The sequence below is a fragment of the Stylophora pistillata genome, chromosome 10 (assembly GCF_964205215.1).
Source record: "Stylophora pistillata chromosome 10, jaStyPist1.2, whole genome shotgun sequence".
Lineage (NCBI taxonomy): Eukaryota > Metazoa > Cnidaria > Anthozoa > Scleractinia > Pocilloporidae > Stylophora > Stylophora pistillata.
In genome coordinates, this window is record NC_142528.1 from 30,175,586 (window position 1) to 30,192,788 (window position 17,203).

The 17,203-nt window shown below is 38.9% G+C and overlaps 2 protein-coding genes and 1 long non-coding RNA gene across 4 annotated transcripts; 1 reads left to right on the forward strand and 2 right to left on the reverse strand.

Annotated features, from left to right (window-relative positions):
* Nucleotides 1–501: 501 nt before the first annotated feature.
* LOC111325420 (uridylate-specific endoribonuclease-like) lies at nt 502–7,269 on the reverse strand. Of its 2 annotated transcripts, XM_088734647.1 has the most exons (7): nt 7,149–7,269; nt 6,623–6,819; nt 5,993–6,141; nt 5,587–5,665; nt 5,295–5,410; nt 4,488–4,774; nt 502–785 (listed from the first exon to the last, which is right to left on the reverse strand). In XM_088734647.1, exons 1-6 carry the CDS (start codon nt 7,229–7,231, stop codon nt 4,490–4,492), a joined length of 909 nt encoding a protein of 302 aa, XP_088590773.1. In that variant the 5' UTR covers nt 7,232–7,269; the 3' UTR covers nt 502–785; nt 4,488–4,489. The 2 variants fall into 2 exon arrangements, with proteins under 2 accessions (XP_088590773.1, XP_088590772.1); XM_088734646.1 differs by lacking the exon at nt 502–785 and having other exon boundaries at nt 4,272–4,774.
* On the forward strand, nt 830–2,951 carry LOC148722640 (uncharacterized). Its single transcript, XR_015992113.1, has 2 exons — nt 830–2,158; nt 2,287–2,951. It is a non-coding gene; the product is annotated as an uncharacterized LOC148722640 (long non-coding RNA).
* Nucleotides 7,270–8,433: 1,164 nt separating the features above from the next.
* Nucleotides 8,434–13,224, reverse strand: LOC111325479 (poly(U)-specific endoribonuclease-A). Its single transcript, XM_022929295.2, has 7 exons — nt 13,078–13,224; nt 12,770–12,954; nt 12,164–12,309; nt 11,753–11,837; nt 11,493–11,626; nt 9,146–9,441; nt 8,434–8,737 (listed from the first exon to the last, which is right to left on the reverse strand). The coding sequence occupies exons 1-6, from the start codon at nt 13,158–13,160 to the stop codon at nt 9,148–9,150; spliced, it is 927 nt and encodes a 308-aa protein (XP_022785030.2). The 5' UTR covers nt 13,161–13,224; the 3' UTR covers nt 8,434–8,737; nt 9,146–9,147.
* Nucleotides 13,225–17,203: the final 3,979 nt, after the last annotated feature.

Consider the following 17,203-nt stretch of genomic DNA (forward strand, 5'->3'; position numbering starts at 1 on the left):
TGAGAGGAATATAGTTTTAGAAGAACCGATGGAAAGAAGGCAAAAAACGAAATTATTTTCAAGGGTCATTCTATAGGATCTCACTTCTTTTTGACATGTAAAGAATTCAGCTATGACCTAGAGATTTAAATTTAAAGAAAGTTGCAATAACCATCCTTATTATCTAAATGTGCTTCGTAGAGGACAAATAACGCGCGAGACGAGTACAAAATTAATGTCAAGCGATGTTTGTACTGAGAAATATCCGCGAAATTCGCCCGCACTGAAATAACAATTTGGCGTGTTGGATAATAAATCTCTTATTAAACGTTTTGTTGTGTAGCATGTACACAATAAAACGTCAAATAAGATATATTTATCTTATCCGCAATTTTCAGAAGGATAAATTCCAGGGCGAGCGTTTCCCACAAATTCTGCTCCTCGCCATTTAAACCGCAACTCAGACTGTTTTCCATGCATTCAATAGTGATTGATGGGGCCCACAAAAGACTTCGTAAAACATTGATGGTCATCGATTGTTGATTTTATTTCATCACTGGTGACAAGCTTGAGGTTATAAATCATTAATAATTTTTGTGCAGCCTGCTCCAGGCCCTCCGTTGACTAGGAGAGAAAAAACAAAAGTTAGAGGGCATAAATTGGTGGGAGCAACCGCAAGATGTCGTTCGCGATCACTATCGCTCGGCTCCAATGACAAAGAGCTTGGCGCAGGCTGCACCGGCCTTTACACGTTGTTTGGTTTACAGTGATCCTAACAACTGTCAACATCCTCAAACACCATTTATCTGAAAAGTGAGAAGAAATATACAGTTATTTTGACAAAATGCTTAAAAAGCGGTGACGTTGATACCATATGTTTCAAACATAACGTGATAATCGGCAGCCGAGCAAGGATATTAGATTTTTATTATATCACTTTTTTAAACCATACTCTTCACCAAATCATCGCGCTACATGGACTAGAACTTCAATAGTTTGGATCGTTAGCTTCACAGCATCGATGTAACTTACTTCCCTTTGCTTCTATACGCTTCATTGGAAGACAGAGAATAGCAGCAAACTGCCTTATCATCCATCGATGGAGGGTATTTTCACTACACACTTATGGAATTACACCATTTGCAAACAAAAAACTTTGCAAGCGCGCCAGAAGTCCCGAGGCGAAACTTACTATTTTTAAATAAAAAAGGGGCTGCTCTTGCATCTGATAATTATGTTTTCTTTCTGCTGACACAAAAGTGATCAAGACCAGAAAACCGACCTCCAGATCTGAACCAGTGAACGATTTTAAATCCACAGGGGTTTGAATTTGTTGTCATAAGTTTGTAGGACCACTTTCGCTGCTACTTACGAAAAAAAATCGTTTGCGCTGTTTTCAAATTGGACAGTATACATTGTTGTCCTGGCTAAACAAGATCGTAGTTTACTGGAATTTCAACGAAAACGATTAGGTTTAAGAAGGCTCGAAAGGGTTTTCCACAATTAACAGCAAGTGCCAATCAGTAAAATATATCAGGACTGTCAAACTTATCATCAGGATAATGACTTGACATATGCATAACACTATGTTAGGGCAATCTTTTAAGGGGGTTCGTCAGGCATTATCTGTTGCCATGGCAACAGTACATTAGTGCTAAAAGACCCTCTAAAACTCAGTTTTTGAAAGATATCTCAAAAACCAAGTCGGCGACCTAGTTTTTTTTTCAAATTTCTTAAACATCATCATATTATCTACCTGTATACGTGATATTAAAAAAACTATCTAGTAGAACTTGAATTATTTAGGAAAATGCTGTTTTAAAATGTAAAAAAAATTTCCACAAGATAAATTTTTTTTAAATTTTCTTCAGGAACGCGTAATGATGAAATTAATTTTTACACAAAAAATCAGGGTAGGTCACCGAACTAATTTTCGAGATATTAGTTCATCAACTTAGCAAGCTTTATTTCCGGTTTTTGCAATTTTAGCTCACACTTTTATATCCGGTCACGCGTTTTAAACGATACCGCTGACTCAAGGGCTCATTTTCGCGAGGATGAGTCCGTGTCCGCGTCGTCCGTGCGATTAATCGACGGATGCCCTCAGCGCGGAAAAAATCGTTCATCCTGAAGATGGATTCACATTGTTTTGTTTTGTGATTTTGCACATTCCTGAAAAGTGAGTCATCATTTGAGACTCAGACTGTTTACCGTTGCGACAGTTGGAAATGAACTCCGGAGAGAAACTCCGGAGAGAATTCTTTAGCGGAATTGAATTCGATATATGATGACAAGTTGATTTTGCAGATGGCGCCAAGGCAAGTACTCCATTGAGGCCGTTAAGTGTCGAGTTTCTCGTACAGTGATTGTAGTGTAACATGAGACAAACCAGCATCTGCCAGCTTCTGGACCCTGTTTGTCGAAAGATGAAGCTTTCCATCGAACGTCTGGATGGTATCTTGTCGCTGTTCCGAGAAGATGGCTTGATCGAAAGTCTCATTCGACGATGCACATTTACCATGATTGACCGATATAATTGTTCATGTGCAATTTGAAGTGGAAGAGTGAAAACAATTTGGAGTGAAAAGAATTTGCTTTGACGTCTTCCAAATTGTCACGAGCGTCAAACTCAGCGGAAATTAGGGCTTCATTACATCACACACGTCACAGATTTCGCGAATTTCTATAATTTTCGAGGTACTAGAGGTATGAACAAGCCTTGGCTTCATTTTTCTTTTTTTCTCTTTGCCACTGTCATAACCATGAACTTTCATTATTCCGTTTAAGTGGAAAACAAAACAAATTTTGCAATCCTTTCTTAACAAATTCGAGTTTGCATTTTCGTAGTTGTAATTTACAGTTTATCAAGGGAAATATTAACAGTCTTTCTCACAAGTTAAAGATGAATAATTTATTTTAATTTTACCGTCTGTGGTTGAATTAAAATTAAAGTCTCATCTACATTTTTACGATCTCTTGTTTACTGAAAATTATGTTTATTTTTATCGCAACATTTACACTTCTCCATTTCCGTTAATAAAACTGTCAATGTTTACAATCCTGGATCCAACAATGATTTCATTTTCCTTTTCACCTTCCAGTGAGTTGTTTAGGAAAGTTCTCGGTCATTTCATTTTATTAGGAATCAAATTCAATGCGAAACAAATCGTAGCACTCAGAGGTATCCACTTAAATTTTTCGCGGAACAAAGTAAGATCTACCGAATGCACTCGACGCGACTTTATTGATGGGGTGTCGACTTCACCATCCTCCTTTCGCTCGTTAAATAAAATTTAAAAAGAATCCTGCCATCGGAACATTTTCCTACCTGCTTTCAAGAAGTAAACTTTCCATTTTTGTTTCTCAAACAACCACTTCCGCTCGAAACAATAGAGGTGCCGGCAATTTTGAAACGCTAATGGCGGCCATGTTTGTTTACAACTCGCTCGCGGATCTGATCGCGCGCGCTTTCGCTTATTTCTCTCGCGAGTAATTAGCTTCCGTGTATCTTGGAATCCATTCTCTGCGCGGTCAAAAAAAACCCTTTCGGGCCCCCTTAATTGGGGTGAGAACGGAAGACTTGTGTTTGAGAAAATCAAGGAGCCTGACTTTCCACTTGCTCTGGGGGAGACCGTTATTGTATACCATAATTAAGATACCCCGTGAGATTAAAAATATTTCGTACAAAGAATTCTCTTGGAGACATCCTGCAAACTTGGAATCTACATGTGCTCAAAGTACATCTACTCGCGCAGATCAAAGAGGCGATTCAATCGAGCTGTTGGATGGAATCAGTCTCAGTCTTTAACATGGTTTACTGATTACGCCAAGAGTAAAGTCGAAGTTGATTTTGAACAAGTAACCCATTTTTCGTTTCTCGAGTTAAAAAATCTTAAATTGCATTAATTGCCTTAAAGATATTAAAGAAACTTATCTTGGCGTTTTTATTTTTACGTTTTCTTCCTTCTCTCGAACTCTCTTATTTTTTTTTTCATTTTATTTATCTTGTTTTGTTATATTTCATTTTATGCCTTTTTTTTCTTTGAGCGGCTGTTACTCGAGATTCAGCATTTGTCTTTTAAAGTGACCCCCCCCCGGTTCGAAATAGACTCAAGAGAATATCAACTCAGCTGATACTCTCTTGATAGACTATAATGAGCCCATGCGCTCCGACGAAGGGCTAACGCTCGAAACGTCAGCTTTTATAATCGTAACGGTGGCCAATTTACCATTTCAACTTTATTGATATATTCAAATTATTTCGTTACCCCCACCGACGCAGCCCCAAACAGTTTCTTTAGAAACTATCAGCCTTTATTCATTTGTATAATGAGCCCAAGGCGACCACGATAAAACGAACACGTGCCCCCCTTCTACTATAGCCTTCAGAGTAGGTTGATGTATTCCAGTGGCGACAGTTTGTTGTAACAGTTTGATATCCCTCACAACTTCGCATCTATCCTTTGTATGAGTGTTCAAGATAAACTTCCTGTGCTACTCAATCTTACTTCTAATATACGTCTGTTGGATAGGCAGAGACGACCTCGCCAAACTTGTTCTCGACGGTTGTAACCTTTACTTTGCTTTTCCCGATCCCGGGTACATTTATTTCACACATACAGTTGGTTGTTGCTCTGTCGTACGGATATCCTCCTCCACCATCTCCGCGTCCTTGAAGGAAGCAAGTGGTGAACAAGGCCAAATCAAACGCTGGGCTTGTTCCAACAAACATGCTGCTTGGTGCGCCCTTTTGCAGCCCTCTCCATGTGAATGAGAAACCTCTCAGGAAGTTAGGCTACAAATGAAATTATGCATAAGGAATCAAGTGATCTCATAATTTCATATCTAAAAGAGCTACACTAAAAGAACGTACTCATAAACTTCAAGCTTATTTTTGTCAACCATGTTCTCCATCCTTGTCCATTTATGTTCCTATTTTGGTCACCCGTACCTCTTTGATGCTTGTTCACTTAAACAAACAATGGAAGGAAAACATATGTTTAAGTCACTAATGACCGCCCTTCTTCTATGCTGTCTGACTGACTGACAATTAATATTTAATCTGAGAATAGAACGCACGTCACTCTATCAGTGGAGAGATGAAATCTTCAGCTGTATCATGTTATAATCTTTGCATTGGTATGCAAAAACTGATCATCAGCTATAGAGGTGTTTTGCGTCTACTTCCTACATCTGAAAGATAGTTACACTCTACAAGTGTTTATCTTTGAAATGATCCCTAAGATGATTGCAAAGGCCATATCTCGATGGCGGCATAACGTTCATGTCTAACACCATTTAACCTGAAAACCGACCCGTCTGTCCGCCACGAAAATTGGTTGATGGGTGATATCTATTTTGCCCCTCACTTCTTCTGTATAAAACTGGTACCAATTGTGAAATCCGTTGAAATCGTACGTTCTTTCATTACCTGTGAAACAATAACACCGAAGCTCATTGAGAAGCACTGAGGCATGCACTTAAGTTTGTACGATTTAAGCGTTTTAGAACATTTTTGGAGTTCAGGAATTACTGACTCAAGCAGAGCTTTTTGGAGGAGAGCCTTTAAAGAGACCATGCAATAATATCTTTGAGAAATTAACTCACCAACAAAAACATGTTTAAAGCCATGGCTGTATAAGAACCACATTTTTTTTAAGACCTCTCCAAACTTTGTCAGAGTATTCTGAAAATTAAGATCACAGGAAGTTAAAAAAGAGTGACAGAATAGACGATCTGTTATTTGCTCAAATCACTGATTCCTTTTGTCATAAACTATTTCAAACTATTTTTTTATCTAATACTAGGTTAGATAGCTATATTTTGTCAAATATAACCATGAATTTAACATTTTGCATATTCGGTGAGATTTTTCTGAATATGCAAAATGTTATTTTTCATTTTTGCTTTGAAAAGTGACGAGTTCGATAGCATTAAATTATGGTTTCGCATCGCCATGTAGCTTATTGAATTTCCTTCCCAAGAAAATGAGGCAGACAATTGTAAGACATACCACGCCATATGGAAGTGCTTTCTTTTGAGTTTTCAGGTAATTGAATGCCGCTTCCACGGGTCCGCTTGGTTGGGTTACTGCAGAGATGAAGTTCTTTACATGTTGCTGCTCAAAATTGTAAGGGGCAGCTTGATAGTCCACTAATAAATCTGTTGAACAGGACCCACTCGATAAATTAATTAATTAATTAATTAATCGGCGAAAACCTCTTTTTTTTTTACGAAACGTTGTTGACGTCTTCCAAACACTACCTCTTTTTCTTTTCAGCGGTCACTTTAGATAGTTCTAACGAAAGGAGGTTGCTTCCGTTCCTTCTAAACATATAACTTACAAACGCACTTAAAGTGACGGCAGTTTTGTATAATGTAGTGAGGGTTTTTTTATACCTCTCAAAACAACTAAACCCCCTTCAAGTCATTATGAAATGTAGATCAACGTAAGACAAATTGTTATAAATTATACCTTGCAAAACATAAATGCTGTGTCCAAAATTTTTACAAGTAAATTTTTAACTACCATTCCTAGTAATGATCGCACAGCAGAATTCCGCTTTTAACGTTATACCGTCATCGAAAAGTTAATAGTAAAGTTTTTGTAAGAAAGTTAGTTCAAAAAAAAAAATACATATACCATGGAATGTAGTAAACACGGGACTTTGAAGTTTTTTTTCTCCTCGGGATCCTCCTCCTTTCACCAGCATGAACAAGGCGTTTGGGTAATTACCCGTATTGACTGCTAATTCTCCAGGAAGCAGCAGATTATTTTCAGCATTGTCCCACATCTTTTGACAAACGTCATCTTTAAGATGAGTCGGCGCCGCTTGCGAACTTAAACGTAGAAGGGAAATACGGATTTTTGAAGGATATTTCCCACCCTCATGTAAATGGAAAACATTTCAAATATAACATGATTGGTACACGAAGTTCAAGTTAACTGTTCGAGAGGAGCACTGCCACAATACTTAAAGAAGAATAATCTGTTACCTTACTCTGAACAAAAACCAAAGTCAGGGAGAAAGGGTTGATGATCTCACCCATAGTTTTATTCACTGACATACATGCGTTGTTGGGAAGTTTCCAAAATTTGGTGTAAATAAATGCTAGTTTAGGCCATTTGTTGGGTCTTACTCGTGTACAAAAGAAAAGGAAAAAATTACCTCTCGACACAAGATGAAGTCACCAAAATGAAGACGAAGATTTTCATGTTGATGATTTTTCTCTTTGTACACGAGATTTCCATCTGCGAGAATTAGTCGTTCATCCACAGACTTTCATGGAGTTAAAATTCCTACGCACTTAGTAACAATTTCTGCCTCTTTGATTTATAAATATTTAAATGAACAAGGTGTCATAAAAACAATGAGAACTGATAGAGAAACGATTAACGTTTTATTAACTAAGGAAAGCAGCCATAAGAAGTGATAATCTCACCCTTGAAAATTGAGCGTAATAATTACATTTAGAGTCACATTACGAGAAACTAAGGACTCGTTGTCAATTAAATTTATAAGCATTGAGTAGCACTAAACTTTTCTTTATCTATTTAATCCTTGCTTGAAATTATTTCCCTTTCAGTAAGACCTTTATCCAATAGCAATTAAGATATCGATCACCTGCACGGTCTTTGGGTTTCGTCGGTACGTATTGAATGTCTTCGTTTCGATGCAACGGTTGGATGAAGTTCACCGGCCATGACATAGCATAAATTTCTATCACGCCCAAAGTGTCTCAAAATAAATTTATTTCTATGAACGTTACAACTGATGCTTAAAAGTTAATATATCGATGCAAAGAAAGTGGCTTTGTGTGACCATTCTTCCTTCGAGCTTTCCTATTTTTTTGTTTGTCGTTCCTGATAACCAATGCAAGTGTCCTTATGAACTTCTTCGGCGGACATCCTAGTCCGAACATGAAAACTATTTAAAGGAAGGTTAAAAAGTAGAAAGTTGCAGAACAAACCACTTAACAGGCAATGAACGAGTGTCGCGAAAAGGTGCAAGACATAGTCATCTCTCTACAATTTTATATCACTAACTGAATGTTTTACAAGCATTAAGGTTGATTAACATGTCAGATAAGATTCTGTTCCTCAAAGGTGTGACGGGTTTCTGCAAAAAACCGATCCGTCTGCACTGCTTCGAAAATAAGTTGGTGCGACTAGTTTTCGCTTTGTGCTCATCGCATCAGTTTAGACAATTCCTAAGGGGTTTTCGAAAACTGAACAAAAAATCTTACTTTGTCATCAGGTGATTCAGATGAAAACCCAATCAGAACTACTTAAGAGCCACAAGTATGTGTTTTTTCCATCAATGGTCCGTTTTGATTTAAAATTTAATGAGCTGATTTACCATGTATTCATGGTTCATATGGGGGAACTTGGAAATCGAGGTTTTTTTTTTTCGTATCTGGGTGATTAAATAGACACAAAAAAGACCTCTTAGATGGTTTTGGAGCCAAATATTTATTTATTTATCACTGGTTAGTTTGAGGTTATAAATCGTTTATTGGTAATGGGTTCTTAGTTTTGTGCAGCCTATGCCGAGCTCACGGTCAGTAGCAACACGAGAAAAAGCAGGCAGTTGAGGAATGGCGATATGCAACGATCAAGGGACATTTACCTACTATCTTGCTCGTATCCGTTGAACGAGATCCCGGAACAGAGCACGCATTTTATGATATTTAGTGTTTATAATAATTCGGACATCTTTGGCAATGATCTCGGCTGTCATCTTTTTGTGCCATTCATCTGAAAGTTAAGAATAAGTCTCACGTTATCTCAACCAAAATGCACGAAATTACAGGTTGTTGCTAGCATTTGGTTCTTAGATTTCCTTAGTAGGCTTGTATGGAACAGAATGCAGGAACATGACATCCGACTCGCTCTTATGCAGATCGCCGTTTTAAAGCACGTCTACATCATCGGAAACCATACGCTTTCAAATATTATAAATGCAGGTTAAGAGTGGCGATGCAGTTGAGAACCAGCCTCAGGTGTGTATGACGCAATCGATTGACAACAGGAACGATATATTGTTCACCTCAAGGGTTACTGTAAGGGGATACTTCAAGCTTCACAAATTGCTTTTAATTATATTATATATATATTAAAAATGTTTAGTTAACCTCAAGTTTTAGCACTGAACGATAATCTTACTTCTAATAGACATTCATAGGGGCAGCTGTAACGACCTTGCCATCCTTGTTCTCGACGGTCCTAACTTCTACTGTGCTTTTTCCTATTCCCGGCACGTAGATTTTGCACTTACAGTCGGTTTCCCTATACGGTCCCACGGGCGGATTTCCTCCAGCTTCTCCACGTCCTTTGAGGAGGCAAGTGGTGAATAAGGCCAATTCAAACGATGGGCTGGTTCCAACAAACATGGGGCTTCCTGTAGAAACTTGTTTCTTCTTGCCTTCCCAGTTGAATTTAAGATCTTTAATGAAGTTTGGCTACCAATGAAATGGTAAGTCAGAAACTTAGGGATCTTCAGTCATTAAAAATTTTTCATTTCAAAGAGCGACAACATTAACTGTGCATTCTGAAAATTAAGTCGAACCTTCTCAACCCACCTCTGTTTCTATTTTGTTTATTCTCGGCATTTTAATGTTTTTCTACATAAGAATGCTCAGGTGATTATAGAAATACGTGCGCTCTGATTGGTCGATGATTGCGTCATATCTCGCGCAAGGTGATTATAGCAGGGGTGCTAAATTTCAAAATGACTTTCGCGTTTTGTTAATGTTACCGGGAAACAGCAGGAGTGCCAAATTTCAAAATGACTTTCGTGTTTTGTTGATGTTACCGGGAAACAAATTTAATTCCGAAGAGCACTAAAGATGATAGTTTGGTGTAACGCTTTTTAAGTGGAAGATGTAAATTTCCTTGCCAATTGAATCAAATAAACCTTCTAAAATTCTTATTCGCGATACGAGTAATCAAAACAAATGTATCAGAATGGTTTCAACGACTAAACGAATTTCAACAGAATTCTGCCAATTACACGAAAATGCTGCGAGTCAAAAAGACGCCAAAGAGTTACAGTCAGACATCGATCAGCTAGCGGCATGGACCAAGAAATGGAATCTGCACTTCAGTTTCAAAAGCGAGGTAATGCGAATAACGCATAGACAGGACAAATCGTTGCCACCTTACAAGCCGAGTTCAAGTCATAACTAAAGGCCAAGGTGTTGTGATCGCTTCGGACCTGTCATGAAGCCAACATGTTAATGCGGTAGTCAACAAAGTCAACAAAATATTAGGTTTAATTCATAGGAAAGTGGTCCCATCGAATCCCGAGTCTTTCACGACGCTTTACAAATCTCTTGTAGCCCGGTAATAGAATACGCAGCCCCATTTTGGAACCCCCACCAAGGATATTCTTCTGTTAGAAAAAAAAATAAAGAAGAGCTTCCCGTCTTGCCCTTGGTCAGAGGCGGAGTACGATGACATACGAGGTGCGCCTGAAGAGGATGAAATGGCCCACACTAATAGTTTTTAGCTCAAATAATCTTGCATTTAACTTGTGACTTTTTCGAACTAAGTACGAATCTACCAGGGCAAATGGTAGATTCTTTCAAAATAAACCTAAACTAGCAAATTGTAACGCTTTGAAATATTCTTTCGCAGTCCCGCGGTACAAGAATGAAACAGCCTGCCGAGAACTGTGGTCAAAGCTGGTAGTTTTAATAGTTTAAGAACGGACTTAAGCCACTTTTTAACTTAGTATCTTAGTTATTCTGGATGGAAGAGTTTTCTTCAAGCGTCTTTTACTGAAACAGTTATTCTATGCAGGCTTTTATAATTCACCAATTCAGCATTACGCGCCTCTTTGATTATTTTTCATTGAACAGCATTCACTCCGCTTTCTATTCGGCGAGTAATTGTTGAATATTCCATTTTAACCGATCACCGCCTTCTTCTTGTGTTTTCTTTAGGAAATATCGATGGAATACAACGTAGTAATTTTTATTATTATTACTCAGGAGGGTTTTCCATACCACTGAGTTAAAAAAAAAATGGAAACTTGTAGATGTCAGGGCGAAGAAAAAGTACTCTTTTGAGACCTTGTTCAAATAGTTCATATCTACTGGCGTATTGGATCCCGGTACCAGTCTCCTTTAACCATGTTTGAGAGATTTTTGCCCCACCGTCGGAGTAAGAACCTGTTACTTTCACGAAAGATAAAGAACAAATGAAATGAAGTGGTAAAAGAAGAGAGCTTAGGAAATAAGTAATAGTTTAAAATGAAAATAAAAAAAAACTTTTCCCCCAGGTTCTTACACCGAGGTATACTAGTAGAATTTCAAAGATAATCAGTAGTGAAGCATATTTTTGATTGTTGAGGCAGTGGATTAGTTCTAGAATAGTTAGTTGCCAAGATATTAATATTACAAACACAAACCACATACAGCCGAAGCTCTTAGGATTCATTGGCATCGCAGAGTTTCCTTATAAAAGTTGTATGTAAATGAAACACGGAGCTAACTGCAGTAAAACTAACCCGTTTATCCTTAACGAATGTCGGTAGACTCAGTATTTTCACACCTTTTCTCTCTTCTTCTATGTAGTACTGGTACCAGTTATGAAATCCTCTGTAACGGATTTCGGATGGGTGTTTGTGCTGGAATTGTTCTCCTGAGAACATGAAACGTGAACACAGCATTGAGTTAAGTTGCCTGTAGATATATAGCTTTAGTAGCTCATTATTGCAGGTCTGGAACTGTGTTAGGCCCAAGAAGACCTTTAAGAAATTTCACTTACCAACAAATACATGTTTAAAGCCATGGCTGTCGGCTGCGGAAAACCACAGACTTTTTAAGGTGGTTCTGAACTCTTCTAAGGTTTTCTGAACAAGAGAGCCAACATAATAGTTAACACAACCTGAATACCATGAAAGAAAAAACGGAATCTATTTCCCACTTTGGCCGAGAAATTAATAAGTTAGTTAGCTACTTTTAACTTACTATTTTATTTTAAGGAATCAATTATTTGCAAGGAAGGAAAAATACAGCTATAAGCATAGAAAAAGGTAATCCGTTTTAATCTTGCGTTTATAAGAGACGAGTCTACGAACTTTTTGTGTGGGATACCTGTGGCATCCCACACTATCGTCATCGGCTCGTGTCTGTTACTGCTAATCCCACACATGAGTTTGACAAGTGCAAAGCATACCATGGGAAAAGGCAGTGCGTTCGGTTCAGTTTTTAGGTAGTTGAATGCCGCATCAACAGGTCCACATGGTTGGGTTACTGCGGTGATGAAGTTATCTATATTTTGCTGATTAATCTTATTGGGAGTTTGATAGTCAACCAATAACGCTGTTGGACATAAAAAAAAGGAATGAATTAAATTGTACCGTCACCCTATCATTAAGCTACCCCAACTTGTTCCCCTTCGTCTTCATAACACCGCCTATTTCGACAATGATCAGTTAAGACGTTTAGAAGGTAGTAAATTGTATCCGCTCTTAAAGTGACGACCATTTACGATCGTTTGTTTTGGTAGTTTTCTATGCCTCTATATCAGGAATCTTTCAATCTACGACCTCGTCATCTTTGTGAAATACAGATCACATTACACGTTACAGGATATAAACATTGCGAAGTGAATATTTGAAAACTTTCTCATCAATCTGAGAGGCGAATTTCTGGCGCTCATATCAAGTAATGATATGAAAAAAATGATCGGAAAAATCTATTGAAAACGTTCATCTCTCATTGAAAATCTGAGCTCTCAGAAGGTTTTGTAAAAGTGAGACTTAAAAGTTAATTTGTATACCACGGAATTGGGTAAACTCTTCACTGCGGAGTTTTTCGTTTCCTTGAGCTCCTGCTCCTTTCACCACCTTGAACATGGGGTTATTACCGGCCTCAACAGATAATTCTCCCGGAAAAATCAGATTATTTTCAGCTTCGTTCCACATTTTTTGACAAGCCTGGTCATCAAGAAGAATCAGTTTACACCTAAACGTAGGAGGTAAATACGTATCTTGAATTAACTTGAAGGATATTGTCAACCTCATGTAAATGGAAAACATTTCAAATAACAAATGCTCTTATGTAAAAAATGAAAGAAAAGAAATTTACCTCGCGCCATAAGGTAAAGTCAGCAAGATAAAGACCAAGATTTTCATGTCAATGATCTCGCACTTCGTACACCTCATATACATCTGTCAGAATTGGTCGTTCATCCACCGAGGTTCTTGTAGAGAAAATTCCTACTCTCTTAGTAACAATTTTCACTTAATCGTTTCATGAATATTTAAAAGCTCTGGTCCAGAGCGGGAAGTCTTCAGGAAATAAAACAAAATCATTAACAGTGCAATACAGTCATAGGAGTATACTTTTTTGGGAAATGTCAGCCACTAGAGTATCATACAGTGAAGAGATACATAGATATACATTGTGACCTTTCATAACCATTTATTGAAATCAACTCTAAGTAAAATTTACTCTCGCACAAAACATGAACCCTGGTGACGCCATTAAGATATTGAAGGACTGGGGGAACCAAAAGTTTCTCTTTCTAAGCATTCCAAGCGTGAAAAGACTTGTCCCCGCCGTTTAAAATATTAACAATGTAACCATTAAGATATCGATTACTTTCACAGTGATTGGGCTTCGCAGCTAAGTATCGCGCATGTCTTTTGTTTCTATGAAATAATAGGATGAAGTCAATTAACAAAACACAAATGGTCGTCAACTGAGATATCTCCACAAAAAATAATGATATCCTGAAAAAATAGTTGGCCATCGAGAATATTGATCATTCGAGTTTAAGATAATTTCTTTTGGCGATTTTCTACCACCGTTTTAATAATAAAATTAACACTTTTCAATAAAATGGAGTCAATAAAGGAAACAGTCAATATATGGGACTCTAGATGAATGAAGCAAGAAATGTTGATGTTGTAATGCCCTCTCTATTTTGTTATAGTTATCACGTTGTCACCTTTATTCTTGTGTTTCACTTTTTTAATCAGCGTGGATGATAGCACAGTTTACAAACGTGGCACTGTGGAAGTACAGCTGCTCTATCTTAGCGAAAAAAAAAATTCTTAGGTTCTGCTTCAATAAGAGATGCAGGTCTTCACGAAAAAAAAATTATCCTTAGGTTCAGCCTCGAAAAAGAGTTGTTGTGACTCTTTGAAGCTGCGATCATTGCACCAATATGACTGCAATTTTTTTGCGAGAATCAAGTCCTGTTGCCGAAGACTCAGCTTTCTAATAGCATTCTACAGGTCAAGCGAGGCGCTCCTCGCAGCGATTTGCACCTCCTGTGCTCCTGGTCCTTCAAGAGATAATGGTGAAGAAGACTATGCCTTCTTTAGACAAGAATGACTCGAGGGACAATGGATTTCATCTCCTATCCCGTTCCTAATAAAAAAGCATTCCTGTTTTCAACATGAAGTGTGGCTACAGAAGTAGCTAAAAAATCTCCAAATTCTCTCGTAGCTATACCCATCATGTTTCTCCCCTTCTTCTTTTAAGAGTTCGTAATCGATCTATTTCGACGTTAATTTTCAACAATCATTATCTATCAAAGGCATAGAAACTCATGCTTCGCAGTGCGGCGTTTGATTCAGATTTGTGTCATGATTTCGAGTGAAAAAAGGAAACATTTCTTCCTTAAATAGAGATAACGAGTCGAAAGATTTAGGCGCCAACTGGTAAATTTTTAGGGGTTGGACTTGGTTTACTTCAAGGAGGAAACTTGTAAGGGAGGCTGGGGGCTAACTTGCAATGGAGTGAAACTTCCAAGTACCGGCCATAAGATAACGAAAACATATTATGGTTCTGTGAAGGTGTAGTCTGATCGTCCGGGTGAGTGTAGTCCTGAGAAGGACTGTTGTCGGTGGTAGTGACTGACGTTTCGACAACCTGTGCGGAAGTCATCATCAGAGTCAAGTGAATGATTGTTGTCAGTAGAATGTTCTTATTCCAGTTCGTGTGAAATGATCGGTTGGTTTTGCCGTGATGTTATTGGCTGTAAGACTCAAGTGACGTAAGTCGGTCGTGATTGGTCTGTTTCGATCTGTCGGTAAAGTTAAGTCGTTCTTTTTCGGTCGTTTGTGATGTTTATGTCGTGAATGAGTCGTTTGTAGGGAGCAGGTAGTTGTTGACATCTGTTTAGGGGAGTCTGTTCTAAGTTAGTAAACCAGCTTTCCAGAGTCAGTCGTTGAAAATAGTCAGTGCTGTAGGTTAGGCATTGCGCAGGGTCCAAGTCAATGTTGTGGTTGGTAAGTCGATGGTGTTCAGCAATGTGATTGCTGACATCACCTTTCCTCGTCGCCCGTCTGTGTTCAGTCAGTCTTGTTGTGAGGTTTCTGCCAGTCTCACCGATGTAGGAGGCTTGGCAGTCGGAACAATTGATCTTATAAATCGTTCCCTGTCTGTTCCTCGGTTCGTCTTTGTCTTTAACGTTGGTTAGTAACTGACGTAGTGTGGTGATGGGTTTGTGGGCGACGCGGATATTGAAGGGTAGTAAGATGCGCGAGATGTTTTCAGACATGCCTTTTATGTACGGTATGGTTGCTGTAGTCGTAGGGGTTGCGGTGTCGTTTGTTTCGGTAGTGGTAGTGGATCGGTGAGTGTTTCGTCGGATGAAGTCGTTATTGTAGTTTTTCTTCGTAAAAACACGGTGAAGGTATTTGTTCTCGTCGGATAAGCTGTCTGTCGAGTCGCATACTAGTTGTGCGCGTCGTGTTAGAGTTCTGATAGTTGTGGCTTTGTGTGATGTAGGGTTGTAGGATGACTCGTCTAGTAATCTGTCGGTGTGTGTCGGTTTCCTGTAAACTGTTGTCCGTAATGAGTTGTCGTTGTGGCTTACCAGGCAGTCTAGAAAAGGAAGTTTGCCATTTTCTTCGACTTCTCTGGTAAACTGTATGTCAGTGTTTTGTTCATTAAGGTGGCGGGTGGAATGCGTCAATTTCGTCGTGTCGAACGGCGGTGAAGGTGTCGTCAACGTAACGTAACCAAAGCGGTATCGTTTGTCGGCAAGTCGAAAGGGCGCGTCCCTCGATGTTCTGCATCACAATTTCTGCTATAACAACAGAAACTGGAGACCCCATGGCAGTGCCTTGTAACTGTTTGTAGTGTTTACCGTTGTACTGAAAGTAAGTAGACGTTAGGCAAATGTTAAGCAAGTCCATAATGTCGTCTGTCGGTAGCGGTAGTGGGTCGGTAGATTGTCGGATTGCAGTCTCAGTGCATTGTAATGCCAGTTGAAGTGGAATACTTGTGAACAGTGATTTCACATCAAATGACACTAGTTTGTAGTCATCAAGTATCTGAACAGTCTTGGTAGCGTTAATGAAGTCTTCAGTGGATTGTAGTTTATGTCTGGATTTGTCGGTTAGCGGTTGTAGTATTGTCGTCAGGTACTTGGATAGTTGGTATGTGGGAGAGCCACAGAAAGAAACAATAGGTCGCATCGGGAAACCAGGTTTGTGTAGTTTCGGCAAACCGTACAGTTTCGGTGGCTGTGGTACCGAGCACCTCAGTCGATAGTACCGTTGGGTGTCAAAGGCGTTCGTTTTCTTGAGTGTCAGTAGTTTACTGTTGAGTTTACGTTGAAGTGCAGGAGTTGGGTCACGTTTGAGTTCTTCGTAGGTTCGTTTGTCTTTAACTAGTGCGTCCATTTTTGTCGTGATAGTCAGTTTTGTCCATAACAACAGTAACTCGTCCTTTGTCGGCTGGTAGGATGACTATGTTCTTGTCGTTTCTCAGTCGTTTCAGTGCGCGTTGTTCGTCTTTAGTCAAGTTGCTGTCATTTAGTGACGTTGATTGTATAGTGGAGGCAATTCTGCTTCTGATGTTATCCTTGGTCGGCTCAGATAGCTCTCGTTGCCGAGACAGGGCCGTCTCAACACTAGATACAATAGCCTCGGTCGGTATGCGTTTAGGTGTTACTGAGTGTTTTAGTCCGTATGATAGTACCTGAGTTTCAGTCTTGTCTAAGGAACGAGAAGAAATGTTACTTACCCAGTTGTCGTCCGGTTTGCTTCGTCTCTTTTCTTTGTCTCATTCACGACATAAACATCACAAACGACCGAAAAAGAACGACTTAACTTTACCGACAGATCGAAACAGACCAATCACGACCGACTTACGTCACTTGAGTCTTACAGCCAATAACATCACGGCAAAACCAACCGATCATTTCACACGAACTGGAATAAGAACATTCTACTGACAGCAATCATTCACTTGA